Source organism: Pelophylax lessonae (assembly GCF_965119305.1).
Source record: "Pelophylax lessonae genome assembly, chromosome: 10".
In the NCBI taxonomy this organism is placed as follows: Eukaryota; Metazoa; Chordata; class Amphibia; order Anura; family Ranidae; genus Pelophylax; species Pelophylax lessonae.
The window spans coordinates 21298291-21323564 of NC_138777.1; the positions used below are offsets into that span (position 1 = coordinate 21298291).

The window sequence follows — 25274 nt, forward strand, 5'->3', positions numbered from 1 at the left end:
CTCTATGTGCCCTGGTCACACCACAACATGCAGATTTTTTCTGCGCAGGAATCTGAAACCTGTATGCAGTTTTCTGTACAGGGAAAAAAAACGGACGGGACATCAACATTGGTGTGAATAGGGCACATAACTGATGTCAATGTGCATAAAAACTGATGGAAACTGATGTCTCTGCAAGTGAAATCTGCACGGTTTTCCCATCAGTTTTCATGCAGGTATGGTGTGAACGAACCCTGTCACATTTCCTTGTGCCGTCACATTTCCTTGTGCCGTCACATTTCCTTGTGCCGTCACATTTCCTTGTGCTGTCAAACAAATTGCCAAACCATCAATTGGCTGGTGTCATAACAGTTCACATGTGCAGCACCATGGCAGTTGCAGATCAAACAAATACTAAGATGGCAGCCTCCTTGGCTGAAAAGGATAGGAAGGTTCGGTACCACTTTAGTTATGGCTCTATGGAGGGTGAATAAAAGGAGACCATTTGCTGCTGCACAGGGTGGATAAAAATCGAAAAAAAAAGAAAAACATTTAAATCAGATTTATTTTTTTGTCAAATTTATTTTAATAAAATGCTTTTGGAGTAAAAATCTATCTAAAGATATTTTTCTTTTTAAGCTACAGGAATCATTTTGTTTATTCAGCATGAAATGGAGCTTAGTTATGTAGCATGCGGCTGTATATTCTGCAACATTTACATTTTTGGTAAACTCATTCAATTAATCCAAGCTCTGCAAGCTGAGATAACATGCGCTGCATTGATGCATTCACACAATTTTACACTAACTACAAGCAAGAATGAGTCCTTACATTTAAAGAGCACCTGTCATTCCAGATCGTTCATGGCAGCGCCTATTAGCGGGAATCCACTCACCGGGACAGAGAGGACAGTTGCTCTTTAAAAACCATGACTTGATTTACAGCGGAGTTCCACCAAAAAGTGGAACTTCAGCTCATCTGCTTCCTCCCAACCTCCGGTGCCACATTTGGCACCTTTGTAGGAGGAGGAGGGGGGGGGGGGTACCTGTTTTTGACAGATACCCTTCCCCACTTCCGGGAGACGTTGCAGCACCATCCCTCTGAAGTTCCGTCCCCCTTCTTCCCTCGCCGCTGAGCCGATAAAAATGTGCAACGCGCTTTGCGCAAACGTAGTAGTGGACCGACTGTGTAGCAGAAAGGCTTCATTGCCGGTTTCCCTTAGAATGAATGGTGGTGGCACCAGATCCGAAAATCAGCTGGGGTGCTGACATTGCAGGCTCCCTTGACAGGTAAGTGTCTATATATTAAAAATCAGCAGCTACAGGATTTGTAGCTGCTTACTTTGAATTTTTTTTTCCCCAGCTGGAACACCTCTTTAACCACCTGCCGACTGCCTAACGCAGATCTACGTCGGCAGTCAGCCCCTCACAGGCAAAGCGACGTAGGTCTACGTCGCTAGCTTGTGAGGGTCTAGGGAGCGAGCGCGTGCCACCGGAGGCGCACTCCCACGCGGTCACGCACCCCCCCCGCGCGTGTGACCGGCGGACCCGATGTCCGCTGGTCACTCTGCGATCGTCGGGGGAGAGGGAGAAAGTCAGGCGGCTTGTGTAAACATGCTGCCTGTCATTCTCCCCTGTGTATGAAGGATGATCATACGGTTCTACTATGTAGAACCGTTGATCACTGTTCATACATCTGAAGCCACAGCCAATCACAGTAGAAAGCACACCCCTAGGGACACACATAGCCCCTCCCTTTCAAAAAAAGTTAACCCCTTCACTGCCAGTGTATTTTTACAGTAACAGTGCATATGTATAGCACTGATTACTGTAGAAATATCACTGGTAACCCCAAAAGTGTCAAAAATGTCAGTCAAGGGTCCGATCTGTCCGCCGCAATGTCGCAGTACCGCAAAAAAAAAAATGCAGATCGCCGCCATTACGCGTTAAAAAAAAAAACAACAAAAATGACAAAAATCTTTCCCTTTGTTAGTAAACGCGATAACTTTTGCGCAAACCAATCAAAATACGCTTTTTGCGAATTTTTTTTACCAAACATAGGTAGCATAAAACAAATTGGCCGAAAATGTTAAACAATTTACATTTTTACATTTTTTTGGGGGGGAATTTCAAAATCAAATCAAAAATGTGAAAAATATTGCTATTTTTGCAAAATTTACGCTCTTTTTTTGTTTATAGCGCATGATCAAAAAATCGCACAGGTGATCAAATACCACCAAAAGAAAGCTCTGTTTGTGGGAAAAAAAGGACGCCAAATTCGTTTAGATACAGCGTCGCACGACCGCGCAATTGTCCGTTAAAGTCACGCAGTGCCAAATCGCAAAATACCCCCTGGTCAGGAAGGGGGTAAAATCTTCCGGGGCTTAAGTGGTTAAATCAAGCATTTTTACTAGCGATTTAAAACATGATTTAAATCAAATCAACCCTGCTGCTGCAGCCATCACAATAACTATTAATATCATCGTTTTCTGAGCTCCGTATCCTATACGTACTCTAACAATAATGCCTTATGCCTCACGGATTATTTGAATTTCGAGAATTTACTTCTATTCTATCAGACCGGCCTATTCTCCGGTCTGATCCCTGTGTAATATAGTAGTTGAGGTTGAATAAAGACAATAGTCCATCCAGTTCATCCTGTGTAGGTGTGTGTGGCCGTAATGATCTCTCATACCCCTGAATGTTTTGATCCTTGAGATGTACGTCCAAGAGTCTTTTAAAAGTAGCCATACTTCCCGCAGTAAAAAGAGTATGGCTACTGATAAAAGACAGAAGATAGAAAACTAAAGTTCTTTTTACTTTTTTTCATATAATCATGGCAGCTCCTTTGCTATATGATAATTGTTCATCCCTTCAGCAGCCTGGAAAGTGTATCAGCCCTGAGCACAGGCAGGAGAAAGGTCAGCCTACATGGGGGCCTTCCAATCTGATATTCTTGCTCAAACAAAAAGACAATCCATAAGAAAATCACAGAAATGTTATCTAAACTCAAGACCAAAAGTGTGATATATTGCAAGTTACCAGTCCCTAGGAGTAGCAACTGCATTCCTTTTCTTTTTTTTAGGCTGATAACATTTTCAGCAAGTATAGAAACTACCCATTGATCTTGCCAGAAATACAGTTTTCTTGCCATTTTCTGTAAACTGAACGGAAAGCACAAAGAAAGTTATATTTCTTCCAAGCCATAATCTGTAAACTGCACGTTTCCCTGCCCTCCGTGTAAGGGAGAGAAGTCCAAATCATGAGAGCAGCCTAGTGTGACAACCAACACTCCCTCCAGTAAAGTGAATGAGCGTTGTCACGGGACAGGAATTGTGTTACTGACAAGCTCCACAGATGAAAAAAAAAAAAAAAGCCTAAAAAAAGAATATGAATTCAATCATCAGGAATAGTAAGCTACAATGTATTACAATTTTGTTTTTGGGTTTAAAGAATATGTAAACTCAACATTTCATTTTCCTGATATGTGCCTACTGTACCATGTACTTGTATGAGAAAGTCATAGTATAACTTCCTTTGTGTGAAATCCCTGCTGTTCCTTCCAGTTCCTCTACTTTCTTATTAAAAACTGACCACAATAAGCAGGAGAACACAGCATGGTCAGTTCTCTATCTGTGCTGGGAACTCAGCCTTCTCTCCTCCAATGATCAGACTTGTCCTGACACCCCCTTCCACTTTAGAAAAATGTGTGCGAGAGTGTGCCTCCTGTATGGATATTGCTAGTCTTATAGTAGAAGTAAACAGATTTTTCTCTTTAATGTTACCTTTCCCCATGGAGAATCCCATGATGGCTCCCCGGGTTTTGAGGCCTTCCATAGAGCAAAGTCATTGGGTGACTGCTTCTCACTTAACCGATCAGCAGAAATGCTGAGGGCACCTTTATATATGAGGAAGAACGCACTTGGTCATTATACCATAGAGATCATTGACTTAATGTTCATTTGGAGCAAGTGAGTTATATTACCTTCTCCCTCCTGAAGAGCTTGTTGATCACCAACGGCCTCCGGCACCAACTTAGCATAGTAATGTTTATCACTGCAGTGAAACTTGGCTGTGCTGAAGTAGACAGAGCCATTGGACACATAACTGCAAGAGAACAAGATTTATTACAACTAGGGAGAACATGTGAGGGGGGTGAGAGAGAGGGGGAGAGGAGAGAGGGGGGGGGGGAGAGAAGAGCGAGAGAGAGAGAGAGGAGGGGGGGGAAGAGAGACACACAGAGAGAGGGGGGAGAGACACAGAGAGAAGGGAGAGAGACACAGAGAGAAGGGAGAGAGACACAGAGAGAAGGGAGAGAGACACAGAGAGAGGGGAGAGAGACACAGAGAGAGGGGAGAGAGACACAGAGAGAAGGGAGAGAGACACAGAGAGAAGGGAGAGAGACACAGAGAGAGGGGAGAGAGACACAGAGAGAGGGGAGAGAAACACAGAGAGAGGGGAGAGAGACACAGGGAGAGGAGAGAGAGACACAGAGAGAAGGGAGAGAGACACAGGGAGAGGAGAGAGAGACACAGGGAGAGGAGAGAGAGACACAGGGAGAGGGGAGAGAGACACAGGGAGAGGGGAGAGAGACACAGAGAGAGGGGAGAAAGACACAGAGAGAAGGGAGAGAGACACAGAGAGAAGGGAGAGAGACACAGAGAGAAGGGAGAGAGACACAGAGAGAAGGGAGAGAGACACAGAGAGAAGGGAGAGAGACACAGAGAGAAGGGAGAGAGACACAGAGAGAAGGGAGAGAGACACAGAGAGAAGGGAGAGAGACACAGAGAGAGGGGAGAGAGACACAGAGAGAGGGGAGAGAGACACAGAGAGAGGGGAGAGAGACACAGAGAGAGGGGAGAGAGACACAGAGAGAAGGGAGAGAGACACAGGGAGAGGAGAGAGAGACACAGGGAGAGGAGAGAGAGACACAGGGAGAGGAGAGAGAGACACAGGGAGAGGGGAGAGAGACACAGGGAGAGGGGAGAGAGACACAGAGAGAGGGGAGAAAGACACAGAGAGAGGGGAGAGAGACACAGGGAGAAGGGAGAGAGACACAGAGAGAAGGGAGAAAGACACAGAGAGAAGGGAGAGAGACACAGAGAGAAGGGAGAGAGACACAGAGAGAAGGGAGAGACACGCAGAGAGAAGGGAGAGACACGCAGAGAGAGGGGAGAGACACGCAGAGAGAAGTGAGAGACACGCAGAGAGAAGGGAGAGACACGCAGAGAGAAGGGAGAGACACGCAGAGAGAGGGGAGAGACACGCAGAGAGAAGGGGGAGAGAGACGCAGAGAGAAGGGAGAGAGACGCAGAGAGAAGGGAGAGACACGCAGAGAGAAGGGAGAGACACGCAGAGAGAAGGGAGAGACACGCAGAGAGAAGGGAGAGACACGCAGAGAGAAGGGAGAGAGACACAGGGAGAGGGGAGAGACACGCAGAGAGAAGGGAGAGACACGCAGAGAGAAGGGAGAGAGACACAGGGAGAGGGGAGAGACACGCAGAGAGAAGGGAGAGACACGCAGAGAGGGGCGCAGAGAGAAGGGAGAGAGACACAGGGAGAGGGGAGAGACACGCAGAGAGAAGGGAGAGACACGCACAGAGAGAAGGGAGAGACACGCACAGAGAGAAGGGAGAGAGACGCAGAGAGAAGGGAGAGAGACACAGAGAGAAGGGAGAGAGACACAGAGAGAAGGGAGAGAGACACAGGGAGAGGAGAGAGAGACACAGGGAGAGGAGAGAGAGACACAGGGAGAGGAGAGAGAGACACAGGGAGAGGGGAGAGAGACACAGGGAGAGGGGAGAGAGACACAGGGAGAGGGGAGAGAGACACAGGGAGAGGAGAGAGAGACACAGGGAGAGGGGAGAGAGACACAGGGAGAGGGGAGAGAGACACAGGGAGAGGGGAGAGAGACACAGGGAGAGGAGAGAGACACAGAGAGAAGGGAGAAAGACACAGAGAAGGGAGAGAGACACAGAGAGAAGGGAGAAAGACACAGAGAGAAGGGAGAGAGACACAGAGAGAAGGGAGAAAGACACAGAGAGAAGGGAGAGAGACACAGAGAGAAGGGAGAGACACAGAGAGAAGGGAGAGACACAGAGAGAAGGGAGAGACACAGAGAGAAGGGAGAGAGACACAGAGAGAAGGGAGAAAGACACAGAGAGAAGGGAGAGAGACACAGAGAGAAGGGAGAGAGACACAGAGAGAAGGGAGAGAGCGGAAGAGATGGGAATGGGGATGGGAGTAGAAGGAAAGCTTACCCATAACCATTCTCCACAATCCTCTGCACAAATTCTACAATTTCTGGCACATATTCACTAACCCGTGTGAGAACATCTGGCGGTTGAACCTGACGGAAAAAAATATATATATATTTTAAATGGCTTCAAAAGCAAGCTTTATATTCGGTTTTCACTTAAATGTAAAACCCCTTTAAATACTATAACAGGTCTTATTCCAGCATTAACATAACCCATCTAAATGCCTTTGCTGAATAACCTGTGTAAGGCTTCATGTACACGGGACGTTACAAAAAACGTGCTGCAAAGCCAGTTCTGACGCAGAGAAAAAGCAGCTGTTAAGCGTGCTTTCAGTAGCTTTTTCCATTGGCGTTATTGCACGTTTGGCCACGTTGCTTTTAGCAGCGTTTTTTCTGCCTCCATTCAAAATCAATGATTCCCTTTGGGAGCCTATTGATTTGAATGGAAGGCGCACCGCAAGTCGGATCAGGACTTGCACTGTGAGAATCTTGAGGGGGAACTCCACGTCAAAAATGGGGAAAAAACTGCGTGGGGGTCCCCCCTAGGTTCCAAACCAGGCCCTTCGGGTCTGGTATGGAATTTGAGGGTAGACCCACGCTGAAAAAACGGCGTGGGGTCCCCCCCAAAATCCAATACCAGACCCTTATCCAAGCATGCAGCCCAGTAGGGAAGGAAGGGGGAGGGGCGAGCGAGCATCCCCCCCCCCCCCGGACCATACCAGGCCACATGCCCTCAACATGGGGGGGTGTTGGTGCTTTGGGGCAGGGGGAGCTCTGCTGCAAATCCCTCCTCATTGGTTATCTCTTGCCTCGACTACTGCAACTCCCTCCTCATTGGTTATCTCTTGCCTCGACTACTGCAAATCCCTCCTCATTGGTTAACTCCCTTCTCATTGGTTATCTCTTGCCTCGACTACTGCAACTCCCTCCTCATTGGTTATCTCTCGCCTCGACTACTGCAACTCCCTCCTCATTGGATTACCTTTACATAAACTATCCCCCCTTCAGTCCATAATAAATGCTGCTGCAAGACTAATCCACCTTACCAACCGTTCAGTGTCCTCCACTTCTGCCAATCCCTCCACTGGCTTCCACTCAACCAACGAAAAAAATTCAAAGTACTAACATTAGCTTATAATGCCATCCACAACTCTGTCCCCAGCTACATCACTAACCTGATCTCAAAATATCAACCAAGCCGCTCTCTTCGATCCTCCCAAGACCTCCTGCTCTCTAGCTCCATTGTCACCTCTTCCCATGCTCGCCTCCAGGATTTCGCTAGAGCTTCTTCCATCCTTTGGAACTCTTTACCCCAATCTGTCAGACTATCTCCTAATCTATCCATCTTTAGACGATCCCGGAAAAAAATCTGGTTCTAACTAATACACGGTTTCCCTTTCTCCATCAGCTCATCCCCCACAGCTATAACATTTTGTATCAATTGACCCTCCCTCTTAGATTGTAAGCTCTAGCGAGCAGGGTCCTCTAATTCCTCTTGTACGAAGTGTAATGTCTGCCTTCATTTTGTTAAGCGCTGCGCAAACTGTTGGCGCTATATAAATACTGTATAATAATAATAATGGCAACCCAATGGTGCTTTTGACCATTTATAAATCTGTAACTCCCATACAATATAATGATTTGCCCTCCTAATGCCAATGCTACTCTGGAAACATTTGTGCTAATAGTCAGGAACGTCCTCTCAATTTGACATGAACGTAATTTATTTCTGACTAGTTACATACTCTGTAACCTACCACAATAAGAACTACAGAAGGCGGAGCACAGAGAACACAGTGTGAATTCTCCTGGGCTCAGGTTCAGGGTTACTCAGCAAACAGTCAATCAGCCAACAGCATATGAAGGCCAGGCTGTAAATTTGATCAGTAGGTAGACTGGAGGGGGGGGGGGGGGGGGGGTGATTTACTACAACTGGTGAGTGTGAAAATCTGGTGCAGCTGTGCATAGAAACCAATCAGCTCCTAACTTCAGCTTGTTCAATTAAGCTTTGGCAATAAAACCTGGAAGCCATTTGGTTTCTATGCAGAGAGGCACCAGATTTTTCACTCTCCAGTTTTAGTAAATCCTCCCTTGTGCCTCCAGATGAGTTTGATATTTGACTGGAATAACTGGATTTTTGACTTGCCGTAAAATCCTTTTCTCTGAAGTTCATTGACAGACGCAGCTCCATATTCTTTTTAAACATTGGGTTATGCTGCCCCCTACAGGAGTAGGACACTAGGCAGGAAAAAAAAAAAACTTTACCACGCCTGAAAGCATACACCCACTTACTTTGCTATAGGCATTCAGTTTTCTTGCAAGCAGTGTCAGGAGAAAAAACCTCAACCCAACTCATATATAGAGGGGCGGGTGCTGTGTCTGTCAATGAACTTTAGAGAAAAGGATTTTACGGTAAGTCAAAAATCCAGTTTTCTCTATCGTTCATTGGCAGACGCAGCTCCATATTCTTCTTAACCATTGGGAAGTATCAAAGCAGTATTTGCATGAGAGGTGGGAAAACAACGCAGAGAAAGAACGGAATTCCTAAACTAGGCAGAAACAAACAATGCCTAAAGCAGAGTGAGAGGGTGTATGCCTTCAAGGACTGCCCCATAGGCGTGGTAAAGTTTTTTCCTGCCTAGTGTCCTACTCCTGTAGGGGGCAGCATAACCCAATGGTAAGAAGAATATGGAGCTGCGTCTGTCAATGAACAAAAGAGAAATAAATTAACAATCTCAATTCCCTGCAGGAACCAATGGAGAAATACCAATGCCAGCTTTTCCAATATAGCACAGCAATATGTCAGAACATATCCAAGACAATAGGAACTTTACTCACATTCAGCGCGTCCATGTCTGTGTGATAATCTCCTTCCCAGAACTTGGGCAGCTCAGAGAAAATGGAGTTGTCCGTCACTTCAGCTCCTTTCTGGGCATCCAGCCAATCAGAGAGCAAATCTGCCGATTCTTTGAGTAAAATCTAGATTACATGGCAAAGGAAAAGGCACTTATTAAAAGAGTCCTATTGTATTTGGGTTGTTTGCTTTTTGATGCCTACATTTTGTGGTCACTGCCGGCACGAATCTGGTATATTTTTGTATAATATACAGTATGAGAGTCCTACAGGAAAATATATACACATATCACACTAGTAAGGGTTAATATTATAGGTTACCAAACAACCAATGTCTTCTTTTTTTTAACACATTACACAGTACGTCACACCTGTGTAATGGGGGGGCTACGAAGAAAATTAATGACACATTTAGAAGCAAATCAGGTTGCCCCTTTTTTAGCAAAAATTCTTTGCAGCAATACTTCTTTGCGTTTGTGACCTCTGTGCCTCCATTCTTGGGCAGGCAACAAAGTAGGATTTGCAAAGTTCTGAAACAGATTTATCACTGTAGATGATATGGCTTTTCATTCTAAGCAGACGCACAATAAAGAAATGGTCAGCATCAGGCCATGATTGTTTTTTTTCATAATTGGCCATATAATGTACGTCAAGTCAGTCACCCTTTCAGTCACTTGCTTTTTTTGGAACATTATATAAAATCATAAATTATTAACCACTAGCAGACAGTTCTCTGACTGGATGAGGAAGAGACCGTGATGTCACATCCCTGCCTCGCCCAATCAGAGAATGCTTGGCATTCACTGAGATAATGCCAAGCATTCTCCAAACGGTGCCCGTCCTGAGTGGACAGCCTCCTGCGTTCACAATGCAGCCATTCAACATGGGAGATCAATGTAATATCAGTGTCTACTACAATCATTTCCAGCTTCTAGAGCAGGAGTGTCAAACTTCATTTCAATGCGGGCCACATCAGCATTATGGTTGTCCTCAAACAGCCAGTTGTATCTGTAAGACTATGTATGCAGAGTTCAGGAGTTCGCAGCATACAGAGAGCAGAGTTCAGGACTGCTCTACATGCAGAGTTCAGGGGTGCACTGTGTACAAAGTGCAGCATTCAGAGAGCAGAGTTCAGGACTGCGCTACATGCAGAGTTCAGGGGTGCACTGTGTACAAAGTGCAGCGTTCAGGAGTGTGCTATGTACAAAGTGCAGATTTCAGGAGTACGCGGCATGCCGAGTTCAGGAGTGCACTATGTGAAGAGTTCAGGGGTGCACTATGTATAGAGCGCAGGGTTGAGGAGTGCGCTACATACAGAGCGCAGGGTTCGGGGTGTGGTATGCAGTGTTCAGCTCTCACAGTCCATCCTCATCTCAGTTACACTACCCCTTGGCTCTGATCTCTTCCCCATTCTCAACCCCTGGACATACAATATCTTCCTCCACAGTCCTTATCTCTCAAAAGCCTCAGCAGGCTTCTGTGTTTACAAGTGGCAGTGGTGAGCAGGGAGCGGAGGGCAAGGGCAAGAGCTGGAGGTGGCAGAATATAATTCCACCACGTTCTAGCTGAAAAAGCCCTACCGTAGGTGCGAGGGCCGCATGAAATGGCCTGATTTGGCCCACAGGCCTTGTGCTTGATACATGTGTTCTAGAGGGATCAGCCAGGTAGGGATAATGCCTAGTTTCATTGGTCCAAGCTGGAGCAATGTAACCATGTAGAACATGCCATACCTGGAATTCTTCTTAAAAGATGTAGTTTTTTTGAAAAGTTAATGGCTGCGCTGGACTGACCTACTCAATAGAGGGTCTGTGGGTATAGGGGACCACTTGGGGGAATTAACTCCCAATCAATCTGGCCCGACTGGATGAAAAAAAAAGACAGTGGACCCTTGAGGGGTCTGGGCTGCTACCTTCAGATACGGCCTAGTGGTTGTTTCCAACGTTTCTAATGGTAGTCGGTTAAAGGAGCGCCCAAAATCAGCAATAAGAATCAAAAGTTTGTTTTATTGGTAGCAGAACATGTTAAAGCCAACGCGTTTCGGGGGAACAGACTCTCCTCCCTTCTTCAGGGCGTAAATGTTGCCGTTCGGATCTGCAGCCGACAGCATAACCCTAAGCTTTCAAGATAAGTCACATCCCTGTGTCAGGCTTTTTATATTTTTACACTAGCTGTTTTCTAGCTTGTCAGTAATATATACACATGTACAGTACAGACCAAAAGTTTGGACACACCTTCTTATTCAAAGAGTTTTCTTTATTTTCATGACTATGAAAATTGTAGAGTCACACTTCAAGAGGTAGTCACCTGAAATGGTCTTCCAACAGTCTTGAAGGAGTTCCCAGAGATGCTGAGCACTTGTTGGCCCTTTTGCCTTCACTCTGCGGTCCAGCTCACCCCAAACTATCTGGATTGGGTTCAGGTCCGGTGACTGTGGAGGCCAGGTCATCTGGGGCAGCACCCCATCACTCTCCTTCTTGGTCAAATAGCCCTTACACAGCCTGGAGGTGTGTTTGGGGTCATTGTCCTGTTGAAAAATAAATGATGGTCCAACTAAAAACGCAAACCGGATGGAATAGCATGCCGCTGCAAGATGGTGTGGTAGCCATGCTGGTTCAGTATGCCTTAAATTTTGAATAAATCCCCCAACAGTGTCACCAGCAAAGCACCCCCACACCATCACACCTCCTTCTCCATGCTTCACGGTGGGAACCAGGCATGTAGAGTCCATCCGTTCACCTTTTGGGTGTCGCACAAAGACACGGTGGTTGGAACCAAAGATCTCAAATTTGGACTCATCAGAGGAAAGCACAGATTTCCACTGGTCTAATGTCCATTCCTTGTGTTCTTTAGCCCAAACAAGTCTCTTCTGCTTGTTGCCTTTCTTTAGCAGTGGTTTCCTAGCAGATATTCTACCATGAAGGCCGGATTCACACAGTCTCCTCTTAACAGTTGTTCTAGAGATGTGTCTGCTGCTAGAACTCCGTGTGCCATTGACCTGGTCTCTAATCTGAGCTGCTGTTAACCTGCGATTTCTGAGGCCGGTGACTCGGATGAACTTATCCTCTGCAGCAGAGGTGACTCTTGGTCTTCCCTTCCTGGGGCGCTCCGCATGTCAGCCAGTTTCTTTGTAGCGCTTGATGGTTTTTGTGACTGCACTTGGGGACACTTTCAAAGTTTTCCCAATTTTTTGGACTGACTGACCTTCATTTCTTAAAGTAATGATGGCCACTCGTTTTCCTGTACTTAGCTTTTTTTTTTTGCCATAATACAAATTCTAACAGTCTATTCAGCAGGACTATCGGCTGTGTATCCACCTGACTTCTGCACAATACAACTGATGGTCCCAACCCCATTTATAAGGCAAGAAATCACACTTATTAAACCTGACAGGGCACACCTGTGAAGTGAAAACCATTTCAGGTGACTACCTCTTGAAGTGTGAATCTACAATTTTCATAGTCATAAAAATAAAGAAAACTCGGTGTCCAAACTTTTGGTCTGTACTGTACATGTATATGTAATGTATCTGAGAGCAGCAGCTATGGTGATGGGAGTAATGCCTCGTACACATGTACCGATCGTCGGCCGAACGATCGGCCGTCTTTTGTCCAGGGCTGTCGTGTCTGTTGAAAACTGCAAAAGACTGCACAAGAGCCGACTGCAGAAGTGATGTCATGTGATGGTTAACTTTCCTTGTCTTTTTTCTTTTCTGAGCATGCCCAGTCTTGCAAATCCGCTGATTGTCGGCCGAATTCTGTACTGACTGGCGAACAATCGGCCGTTCTGGTGTTGGCCAACAAAAATTTTAATGCCTACACGACAGATTCTTTTCGGCCGAAAGTGCGCTGTCGGCTGTCGGAAGAAACATAGAAACATAGAATGTGTCGGCAGATAAGAACCATTTGGCCCATCTAGTCTGCCCAATATATCTGAATCCTAGGAATAGTCCCTGGCCCTATCTTGTATGAAGGATAGCCTTATGCCTATCCCATGCATGCTTAAACTCCTTCACTGTATTTGCAGCTACCACTTCTGCAGGAAGGTTATTCCATGCATCCACTACTCTCTCAGTAAAGTAATACTTCCTCATATTACTTTTAAACCTTTGCCCCTCTAATTTAAAACTGTGTCCTCTTGTGGTAGTTTTTCTTCTTTTAAATATGCTCTCCTCCTTTACCGAGTTGATTCCCTTTATGTATTTAAATGTTTCTATCATATCCCCTCTGTCTCTTCTTTCTTCCAAGCTATACATGTTAAGGTCCTTTATCCTTTCCTGGTAAGTTTTTTCCTGCAATCCATGTACTAGTTTAGTAGCTCTTCTTTGAACTCTCTCTAGAGTATCTATATCCTTCTGGAGATATGGCCTCCAGTACTGCGCACAATACTCCAAGTGAGGTCTCACCAGTGTTCTGTACAGCGGCATAAGTACTTCTCTCTTTCTACTGCTTATACCTCTCCCTATACATCCAAGCATTCTGCTGGCATTTCGTGCTGCTCTATTACATTGTCTTCCCACCTTTAAGTCTTCTGAAATAATTACTCCTAAATCCCTTTCCTCAGATACTGAGGTCAGGACTGTGTCAAATATTCTATATTCTGCCCTTGGGTTTTTACGCCCCAGGTGCATTATCTTGCACTTATCCACATTAAATTTCAGTTGCCAGAGTTCTGACCATTCTTCTAGTTTTCCTAAATCCTTTTCCATTTGGCGTTTCCCTCCAGGAACATCAACCCTGTTACATATCTTTGTGTCATCAGCAAAAAGACAAACCTTACCATCGAGGCCTTTTGCAATATCACTTATGAAGATATTAAACAAAATTGGTCCCAGTACAGATCCCTGAGGTACCCCACTGGTAACATGACCTTGTTCTGAATGTTCTCCATTGACTACAACCCTCTGTTGTCTGTCACTCAGCCACTGCCTAATCCACTCAACAATATGGGAGTCCATGCTCAATGACTGCAGTTTATTGATAAGTCTTCTATGTGGGACAGTGTCAAAAGCCTTACTAAAATCTAGATATGCAATGTCTACTGCACCTCCACCGTCTATTATTTTAGTCACCCAGTCAAAAAAATCTATAAGATTTGTTTGACATGATCTCCCTGAAGTAAACCCATGTTGTTTTTCATCTTGCAATCCATGGGATTTAAGATGTTCCACAATCCTATCCTTTAATAGGGTTTCCATTAATTTGCCTACTATTGATGTCAGACTCACTGGTCTATAGTTGCTCGATTCCTCCCTACTACCTTTCTTGTGAATGGGCACGACATTTGCCAATTTCCAGTCTTCCGGGAAGCATCATACTAACAAGCCTACAATCGGCCGATCTGTCGTCGACTGAATATTTACGGCCGACAATCGGTACGTGTGTACGGGCCTTAAGATAACCAGGAAGAAAGTGCAAAATACTGCATGGTGAGAGAAGTAACCTGTATGAAGAACTGTGTACACTCAGGCAGACACGTCATAGATCCAGACTCACCTGTGCAGAACTTTGAATATCCTCAGAAGAGGCTGATTTACTAATTGCTTCTTGCAGAGGATTGATGGCAGCTGTCACTGCATTCTGGATCTTCTCCAGCATCTTCCTCTTGTCCTGGTCGGTTGTCTCATTCAGCTTTTGCACAAATGGCTGCGGTGACACAATGATACAGCAAACAAACATCATCTCTGTGCCTTCCTTGGTGCTATATGAAAATATGCTTGAAATATAATCAAGGACTACAAAGGAACTCTATGTAACTCCTTTTTAAACTGTACACTAAATTATAACTTGTAATCTTCCTCTAAATAAATACAAGACAAAAATGAAAACCTACAAATTAAGAGCATTTTTCTATAAAATACACATATGACCTAATTAGTCTTTCAAGTATATGCCAAGACAAAACAGATTTAGTTTTGGATAAAAGGGTTAAATCCCACTGGGCTTCTTACTGCTGCTATCAAGGGTTATGTTTTGCCTTTACTTCCTGTCCTGGTGACAACTCTATAACCAAACAGGAAGATAGGGAAGGCAAGAACCACTGTCAGATTTTATTATGGTTAGTGTCCTGGTTTGCAGATTTTCCCTCACTATCTGTCTGGTGGAACTGTGGTCAGCAGGACAGACAGTGAAGGAAAATATTTCAAATGGAGACATAGATGACAATAAATTTAATATCTATCCCAATTAAAAAAAAATAAAAATTTTTGTCTAGACACGCACTCCAGAAAAGCAAAAACAGTGCTAAAACTGCTTTTTTTTTATTTATTTTTTTACCCATCAGCTAATTGACCAGATTACTATTGGCTGCTTGCAAACCATGTATAATCTGGTCCAATGATCTTCCCGTATGGGTACCTGTGCATCTCTACTTGGCCATACATGTTATCCTGTGGGTGGTCATAGCCAAAGTCTATTTACTCTGATTGTATCGCCCATTAAACCTCCTCCCGTTGCAGACCCAGTGAGCTGCACATTAGGGGTGTAACTTGGAACCATGGCTACCGTAGCAAAATTTTGACAAGGCCCCCCCAGGATGCTCTCTGCAGCAGCGGGTACTGTCCTCTATGATAATACAGGTTGTTTATATTAATATAAAAGTACTGAATGCATAAATCAAGGACAGGCAGCAGAAAGGAGTCAGGATAGCCGGTAAACTACAATGGGCCAGTGCCGTGACTAGGCCCCTTTCACACATGCTGTCCGTTTGTCTGTTTTTCATCCATCCGTTGACAGATGAAAAACGGACATCAATGCATCTCTATGGAAAAACAGATGAAAATGGATGATCATCCGTTAACATCCGTTTTCATCCGCTTCCGTCAATGTCCGTTTCTTGGAACGGATGAATGCCCTATTTTTCATCCGTCAAAAAAACGTATCGGACAGAAAACGGATGTAAAACAGACAAACGGTCCGTTTTTCATCAGTTTTTGCATTGGAAGTGGATGTAAAAAATAACGCAAGAAAAATGGATGAGAAAGGATAAAAAAAAACGGATAAAAAAAGGACGAAAAACTGATAAAAAAGACGAAAAATGAATGAAGAAGGATGAAAAACGGATGAAAAAGGACGAAAAGCAGATGAAAAATGGATGAAAAACTGATACATTTTGACGTGACTGAACTGATGAACTGAAAGGACCGTATGTGTGAAAGGAGCCTAAGGGCTCTTTCACACGGGCGATCCGATCAGACCTGCCTGTCAGTTTTTTAGGCGGATCTGATCGGATCCTCCATGCAGCTCTATGGGGCAGCGGATGTCAACGGAGACACCTCCGCTGACACCCGCTGCCATCCGTTTCCGATCCTGTGCGTGAAACCTGGACGAATGGAAACCCTATTTTTCCATCCGTTCAGGAATCAGATCGGATGAGAGTGGATAAGCGATCTGCTCTCATCCGATCCCCCATAGAGAGCAGCGGGAGCTGTGACACCTCCCTCTCCGCACTGCAAGCGGAGACAGAGCTGTCATCCGCCGGCTCAGCGGGGATCGGCGGACCGATCCCCGCTGAGCAGCACGGATCCGCCTACGGAAGCGGACCGTGTGAAAGAGCCCTAAGGGCTCTTTCACACACTCCGTCCGTTAGACGGACACTGTTTTTCTCAGCGGGGGATCAATCCGCCGATCCCCCCTTGAGCAGGAGAATGACAGCTGTTCTCTGCGCTGTGTGTGGAGACAGAGCTGGTCCGATCTCATCTGATCTGATCTGCTGGACGGATGGAAAATAGGGTTTCCATCCGTCCAGATTTGACAGATCGGATGTCAGTGGACATGTCTCCGCTGACATCCGATGCACCATAGGGATGCATGGGGGGGGGGGGGGGACCGTTCAGATCCGCCAAAAAAACTGACAGGTGGATCTGAACGGTCCGCCTGTGTGAAAGGGGCCAAAAGGTAAGTTGTAAGAGCAATAATACCTGTTCTAGAAGGTTTTAGCAGAGGAGAGACTCTGAGATTTTTACTGCATTGGGCAGTCTGTAGCAGAAGTTTAGAGGGTAATAAATGTACACAACAGACTGCTTAAGGCTACGTTCACATATTGGCATTGCTATTTATTGGTGTTTTTTAGGCGTTTTTACAGGCGTTTTTGTGCAGGCGTTTTTAGGTTGACTAGTGACCAATGGGAAAAAATAAAAACGCCTGTAATCTGCCCAAAAAAGAAGCTCATGTACTTTTTTGAGCGTTGGGCGTTTTGCTTAAAACGTAAAAACGCTCAGATGTGAACAGGGGCCATTGAAATGAATAGGATTTGTCTTGTTGGGCGTTTTTTGAGCTGACCCTAGAGCAGAAAAACTCCCCAAAACGACCCAAAACGCCTACATGGAAACTTAGCCTAAAGCAGAACATTATGCATAACAACTTGTTAAAAAAATAATGTTCTTTAGCAAGGTACATACATTCCACATTAATATTTATGCTACCCAAATTAGAGTGTGCTATAAATTGCCTCTAGAATTACTCCTGTTTCTTCTTGCTGGAGGCTGCAATTTTACTGAAACCCAGAGCCCCTGAACAGCAGTAAATCATAAAGCGGAACTAAACCCATCAATTTAACGGTTTCAAAAAAGTTACATTTCTGGAACAATGGAATTGCTAACTGACATTTGCTTGTGTCCTCACCCAAACTGTCAAACGATTAAATGGCCGGTGTCATAACTGATCACATTTGCATTTGCAGCACCATGGCAGCTGCAGATCAAACAGAAGCAGCTTCATTGGTTGTAAAAGATAGAAGGGTTTAATTTTGCTTTAAGGCTGTCAGCAGATTGGCCTCTACAAACTCAGCAGAGCCTTAAAAGTGGTAGTATTCCACTTTTTGACACTTTTACCTACAGGTAAGCCTATAATAAGGCCTATAATAAGGCTTACCTGTAGGTAAAAACGGAATTTTTGTAAAATCTTACCTGTAAAATTCCTTTCTCTGAGTCCTCCGACAGTCGCCGCCTCTTCATATTCGTCACATATGGGGTATTAGACTTTGCTCCGAAGGAGTAGCTAGGCAACAGAATATGTTAACAATAAAGCTTTAACATATCCCACCCTCAAGGGGTGGTCCCCTCAGTCAATACCCTCCTACTTCCTGCAACCATATCTCAGTTTTAGTGGAATAGCAGTAGAGTATACATTCAAACCCCAAAAGAGGGGCGGGGGCGGCGACTGTCGGAGGACTCAGAGAAAGGAATTTTACAGGTAAGATTTTACAAAAATTCCGTTTTCTCTTACGTCCTCCGACAGTCGCCGCCTCTTCATATTCGTCACATATGGGGACGTCCCAAAGCAGTGCAAACATGAGGGGTGGGAAACGCATCCGCGCCGAAAGGCAACGCAGTCTCCACATCAAAGAAAGGAACCTTACCAAAGGAAGGAAACCAGCTGGGCAACAGCAAAAATAAGTGCTCAACAGGAGCAACAACCCAGGAAAAGACAAAAAACCAGGGGATACAAAACTTATCCCAACAGCCAGGAGTCCCCAACAAGGGACCCTAGGGAACAGCCGCACTAAGAACCTTGCGGCCAAAGGAAGCATCCGCCGATGCCTGAACATCTACTTTGTAGAATTTTGTGAAAGTGTGTACGGTCGACCAAGTCGCCGCCTTACACACCTGGGCTACAGAAGCCCCATGACGACAGGCCCAAGACGTACTCAGAGATCTAGTAGAGTGCGCCTTCACAGGCACAGGGGGAACCTTCCCCTGCAAGGCATAGGCCTGTTCAATGGTCTGCCTGATCCATTTGGCAATGGTAGAGGCGGAAGCCGCCATGCCCTTCCGAGGACCCTCTGGAAGAACAAACAAGGAGTCCGTCTTTCGAAAAGACTCAGTCGATTTAAGGTAAACCCTAATCGCCCGAACAACATCCAGAGAATGTAGTCTCACCTCCTTTGGATGTTTAGGCTTCGTGCACAACGAAGGCAAAACAATATCCTCGTTAAGATGGAATTCCGAAACTCGTTTCGGCAGAAAAGAAGGATTAGGTCGCAAGACCACCTTATCCAAATGAACAACCAGGTACGGAGACTTGCAGGACAAAGCCGCCAGTTCCGACACTCTGCGAGCCGAAGTGATCGCCACCAAAAAGGCGACCTTTTTGGACAACATAGACAACGATATCTCCCTGATCTGTTCAAAAGGAGCACGTTGTAACACAGACAGGACTAGATTCAAGTCCCAAGGGGGCAAAGGATCCCTCCTAGGAGGAACCAGATGCCGCACACCCTGAATAAAAGTGCCAACCAAGGAGTTGGAAGCCACGGGACGTTGAAACAGAACGGCCAGCGCAGACACCTGACCCTTTATCGTAGCCAGCGCCAAACGCTGATCGACACCCGTCTGAAGGAAAGACAGCACACGGGAAACCGAGTACGTGCGGGGTGAAAACCCCCTGGACTCACACCAGGCAAAATAGGCCTTCCAAGTACGGTAATAAACCTTTCCCGAGGAAGACTTCCTCGCGTCGATCAAGGTATGAACAACCTCTGGAGAGAGACCCTTCTCCTTCAGGACCTCGGTCTCAACAGCCAGGCCGTCAAAGCCAGCGACTGTAAAGCAGGATGGTAAATCGGTCCTTGAGACAGTAGATCGTCCCGAAGAGGCAGACGCCAGGGGGCGTCGACCGCCAGATTCACGAGGTCTGCGTACCAGGACCGGCGAGGCCAGTCCGGTGCCACAAGAATCACCGTGCTGCGTTCCGAGTGTAACCTGCGAAGGAACCGGGACAGCAACTGAATCGGTGGAAACGCGTACATCAGCCTGTACTGATGCCACGGGGCCACTAACGCGTCCGACGCGTCTGCCCGAGGGTCGCGCGTCCTTGCCACGAACCTCTTCACCTTGTCGTTGAGGCGAGACGCGAACAGGTCCACATCTGGAAGACCCCACTTCGCGCACAACATCTGGAAGACAGCCGGGTGGAGAGACCATTCCCCCTGATCCAGGGTCTGGCGACTCAGATAGTCCGCCTGCCAGTTCTCCACTCCCGGAATGTGAACCGCCGTTATCGCCGGGACATGAGTCTCGGCCCAAGACAGAATGTCGGCCACTTCTCGAGCCGCTCGGGCACTCCTGGTGCCCCCTTGGTGGTTGATGTAGGCCACCGCCGTGGCATTGTCCGTCTGCACCCGAACCGGGCAGCCCTGCAGCCGGTCCGTCCAGCGATGAAGACAGAGCCTTATCGCACGCAATTCCAGAATGTTGATCGGGAGGGAAGACTCCCCCTCCGACCAGGTCCCCTGGGCGGACAGAACGCCCAGAACACCACCCCAGCCCGACAGGCTGGCATCCGTGGTGATTATCGTCCACGAGATCGGACGAAACGACTTGCCCCCGGACACCAACGGGGACTGGAGCCACCACAGAAGGTTTTCCCTGGTGCGATGACTCAACGAGATCTGAAGATCCAGAGATTGAGGTCGCCCGTCCCACTTGGACAAGATCTCCGCCTGGAGACCCCGCGTGTGAAACTGCGCGAAAGGAATCGCCTCGAAAGCCGAGACCATCAATCCCAGACATCTCATACACGTCCGCAGAGACGAGTTCGGAACGTCCCTGAGGGACCCGACTTCCTCCTGAAGAGTCCTGAGTTTGTCTTCCGGCAGGAAGACCTTCGCCTGCACCGAGTCCAGTATCATTCCCAGATAGGGAAGACGAACCGACGGACTCAGTGTCGACTTTGGAACATTTATCGTCCAACCGAACTCCTGCAGAGCTTGCATCGTGACAGACAGGTCCTTCTCCAGACCCTGACTGGTCGCAGACCGAATCAGAATGTCGTCCAGATACCCCAGGACAGAAATGCCCTGGGCTCTCAATAATGCCAGAACCGGTGCAAGCACCTTGGTGAAGACCCGCGGAGCCGAGGCGAGCCCAAAGGGCAACGCCACGAACTGGTAGTGATCCTCCGCAATGGCAAATCGAAGGTATCTCTGATGACCCTCGAATATGGGGATGTGAAGATACGCATCCTTCAAATCGATGGAGGCCATGAATTCCCCCGGAACCAGGGCAGCCACCACCGAGCGCAGGGATTCCACGCGGAACTTGCGAACCCGCACAGAGCGGTTCAGAGCTTTCAAGTCCAGAATAGGACGAACCTTGCCCTCCTTTCTGGGCACGGTGAACAGATTGGAATAAAACCCCCGAAATCTGTCCCGATGAGGCACCGGAACCACCACTCCCTGAGCCCTCAGGTCCCGCACCGCCAGGTGCAGATCCCGCAGGCGCTCTGGAGGCAGTTGTAGATTTGAGGGAAAAAATCTGCTCTCTGGCCGAGAGAGAAACTCGATCTTGTAACCAGATCGAACGATTTCCAGAACCCATCTGTCCCGCACACGGGCCAACCAGGGCTGAAGAAAACCGAGCAAGCGTCCCCCCACCCCAAAACTGGGTGAGGGCGCCCCTTCAGGCCGAACTGTTATGGGCCGCAGGTCCGGATTGGCCGGACTTCTGTTTCCCAGACCAGGGTTTCTTCTGAGAGCCCTGGCCCTTGAACGGTTTGCCCTTGTAGTGCGGCCGAAAGGCACGAAAGGACCCCTGAGGGGGCCGAAAATGAGCATGCTTCTTCCCAGAAGCCCCCTTAGCCTTGGGGAAATGGGGCAAGAGAGTGCTCTTACCCCCGGTAATCCCCTTAATCAACACATCCAGGGACTCCCCAAAAAGGCGAGACCCATCATAAGGCAGATTGGCTAAGGTTTTACGTGAAGATTGGTCCACCGACCAACATTTCAACCAAACCAGGCGGCGAGACAACACCGCCACGCTGTGCACACGCGCGGCCAACGGAATCAGGTCCAGGTCCGCATCACACAGATACATGACACCCTGGTGGATCTGATCCACCATATCCAGGGTCGCCGCCGAGGCCGAATCGGCCACTAGGACGCGCCTAAGCATCTGCGTCCAACTTGCGATCGCCTGGGCCGCCATGAGAGAAGCAAACAGAGCCTTAAGCATAGAACCCGTAACAGAATAAGTATGACGGGCAAGAGACTCCAGTCTCCTATCCGTGGCATCACGGAAAACAGGGGATCCCTCTGCAGGGATCGCAGTGGCTTTGTTCAAAACCGCAATAGCATGATCCACTGGCGGAGGCACACACCACCGTTCACCAGTGGCAGGCGAGAAAGGATAACGCAGCTTAAATTTACTTGGTACCGCAAAAGGCTTGCGCAAATCGCGCCATTGGTCCTTAACAGCGCGCTGAAAATCAGCATTGCAGGGAAAAACCTGCGGCGTCCTGCGTTTTCTCTGCGTCCCATAAGCCGCCAAGGCAGCTGGGGGACACACCTCGTCCTGCAAACGTAGCGTCTGCTTAATGGAAGCAATCAACTCATCCATGATTGCAAGCTCTTCAGGCGAGCCAGGGGGAGAATTATCAACCCCCTCAACTTCAGCCTCTACCTCAGACCCCACTAGATCAAGAGAGGAGCGGGACCCCGATAGGGGGGTCCCCGCCAGAACAGCCCCATCACCTTCACCCTCAGAATCAGAGGACAGAGCAACTCTGGGCCGTTTAGTAGATTGAGCAGCCACCAGCATTTGCACCTGTGCAGCAAGGCCAGCCACAATCGTGGCCAAATCCCCCCCTGGGGGGGAAACAGCGGTCCCCTGGCTTTCCACCAATACTGTGGGAAACTTGCCCTCCTGAGAATCCATTGCCCCTGTATGCCAGACAACCAAGGGTTAACTGCCCCCTTACAGCAAGCGCGGCAAGCGCAGCCCACCGCACCACACTCAGGCACAATGAGACCCCCACAGGGAATATACAGACTGAATACAGGCAATGGAACACAGGAATAGAAGGATAAAACCTGAGGAGACTCCGCTGCTGCTGCTGCCTCGATCGGTGCTTCCAGGAGAGAGGAAGTGATGCTGCCAGGGCGCTCTATGTAAGCCTATGGAGGCTACAAGAAAATGGCCGCCGTGCATGTAAACCATGCGGCCGGAGCGGGCGCCGGTAAAATGGCGCCGTTTGGCGCCGAAATCGCCGCTCCACAGTGCACAAAATCACACACAATATTATCCCATTATATGGATACATGTTAGATCGCCGCAGCGATCGCTGTATATGCCCCAACATGCCATTAAAAACATGCCCCACAGCACACAGCTCCTCACACTGCCCAGCCTGACATACTCAGTGTCATACAGCTCCCCCCCCCCTTGCAGCCCACAGCATGCAGCCGAGATATAGGGAGACAAGCAGTGTGATTAAAGGCAGGTTACACAGTCCCAGACTGAGACCCCCCCCAGACAGACAGGTCCCCACATAGATACACTTACCTCACATGGCGTGGGGAACCCGCACAGGCGAACAAGCCGCTGCACATGAGGCAGGGAGAGTCGCAATTCAAGACGCACACAATGGCGGTTCAGAAACCGCACAGCGTCCGGTGAGGTAGCCACCTCACCAATCATCCCTGCACCGAACAGGGATGGGTCGTTCACCGTGCCAGGAGCGTTACCTGGCTGAACGCTCGATGGCAGACTGGGAAGCCACTGACCCACGACCTGCGACCAGGGGGATCAGCCCGAGACCCAGTCCGCATGATCCTCTTCGTCCGAAGAACTAACTAATGCTGACAAAAATAACAGCTAAGTAAAGGTAGAGAGAAAACTCAAACAAAATATCAAAAAGAAGAAAGAGTCTGGGACAAAAAGTCCCAGCACAGAGAGAGCCAGCCACTCCTGACAAGCTAGACATTAAAACTGAGATATGGTTGCAGGAAGTAGGAGGGTATTGACTGAGGGGACCACCCCTTGAGGGTGGGATATGTTAAAGCTTTATTGTTAACATATTCTGTTGCCTAGCTACTCCTTCGGAGCAAAGTCTAATACCCCATATGTGACGAATATGAAGAGGCGGCGACTGTCGGAGGACGTAAGAGAAATTAATATTTGCAGTGCATGCAGCTGCTCACGTGAGCGGCGCATGCGCTCTGAAGGTCCGGGGGGACCTTCAGCTTTCCTTGCCGGGAGCTCGTCGGAAAGTCGCATGCGCGTGGAAGTGACGTCATCGCGGCTCCGGCCAATCACAGCGCCGGAGCCGCCGAACCCGGAAGAGACGGCGAGGGATCATGGCGGCGCCCGCAGCGATGTCCGGGGGTCCGTGTCGGGGCTTCGTTCTAAGGTAAGAAATACATAATGAGCTAGTATGCGATGCATACTAGCTCATTATGCCTTTGTCTTGCAGGGTTTACAACCGCTTTAAATTGCCTAAAAAAGGAGAGCAACTGAGCATGGCAGGGCAGAGCGAAACAGTGTATTTGTGGATTTTAAACAGTATAAAAACTTATTTTTAAAGTTTTACGTAGTTATACCTGCAAAAGGGGCCATTCTGATGTGATCTAACAGGACTTCATTTTCTGACTTAAGTTCTGCTTCAAGCAAATGTTTCTTACTGCACAGAGGAAAATCTTTGACAAGCAATAATCCCAGGGTCCGACTTCAGCCCTTCTATACTGGAACATTTACACTTTAGTTTCCTATCAAATTCCCTAATGCCCCCCAACCCAGGCTTCACAGTAGCCCTGTGTTATGCTATGGCAATTGTTAAGTCAATGACCCTGGGCGACTGACTGTTATACCGGCATCCCTATTGTTCATGCTTTCATGCATATTTTGAACATAAGATAAAGCCCATGCTCCCTGACATGAGGAATTAGCTGCAAGGGCCTGTGAGACAAGCAGTCTATGAAAAAGCATTGATATTGCAGACGAGCAATTTGTGTTTTCCCAACATTCTCTCATGGATTTCTGAAGTTTTGCGCTGCTACACTGTATCACAGACACACACACTTTGAGAAGGTATTTTAAGTGATTTGTGTAGAAATGATCCATATTTAGTTTGCAACCTTCCTCGCTCCTTTAAAAAAAGATTGGAACTAGTTACTCACTGTTGCATTTTCACTAGGCAGAGGTATGCAAACTGTGGCCCTCCAGCTGATGCAAAACTACAAGTCCCATCATGCCTCTGACTTTGGGTGTCATGCTTGTGGCTGTGAGAGTCTCGCTATGCCTCATGAGACTTGTAGTTCTGCAACATCTGGAGGGAAACAGTTTGCATATCCCTACACTAGGGCTTATAAAATATGTTTGCAGCTGCTTGGGGGGGGAAGGAGGAGGGGGATCAGTAGGGTGCCCTTTGTCAGTCCATATTGACCTAGGCACACCCCCAGAACTATATCTCCCA

At 47.4% G+C, this 25274-nt stretch overlaps 1 protein-coding gene across 2 annotated transcripts in view; it reads right to left on the bottom strand.

Moving 5' to 3' along the window:
- CARS1 (cysteinyl-tRNA synthetase 1) overlaps window positions 1-25274 on the bottom strand; it is a 110488-nt gene that overhangs the window by 61037 nt on the left and 24177 nt on the right. For both annotated transcript variants that reach the window (XM_082269920.1, XM_082269919.1), the window contains 5 exons: window positions 14583-14732; window positions 9076-9216; window positions 6239-6327; window positions 3964-4085; window positions 3764-3876 (listed from right to left, as the gene is read on the bottom strand). In XM_082269920.1, coding sequence (XP_082126046.1) covers window positions 3764-3876; window positions 3964-4085; window positions 6239-6327; window positions 9076-9216; window positions 14583-14732 — 615 coding nt within the window. The remainder of the gene's footprint in view (window positions 1-3763; window positions 3877-3963; window positions 4086-6238; window positions 6328-9075; window positions 9217-14582; window positions 14733-25274) is intronic.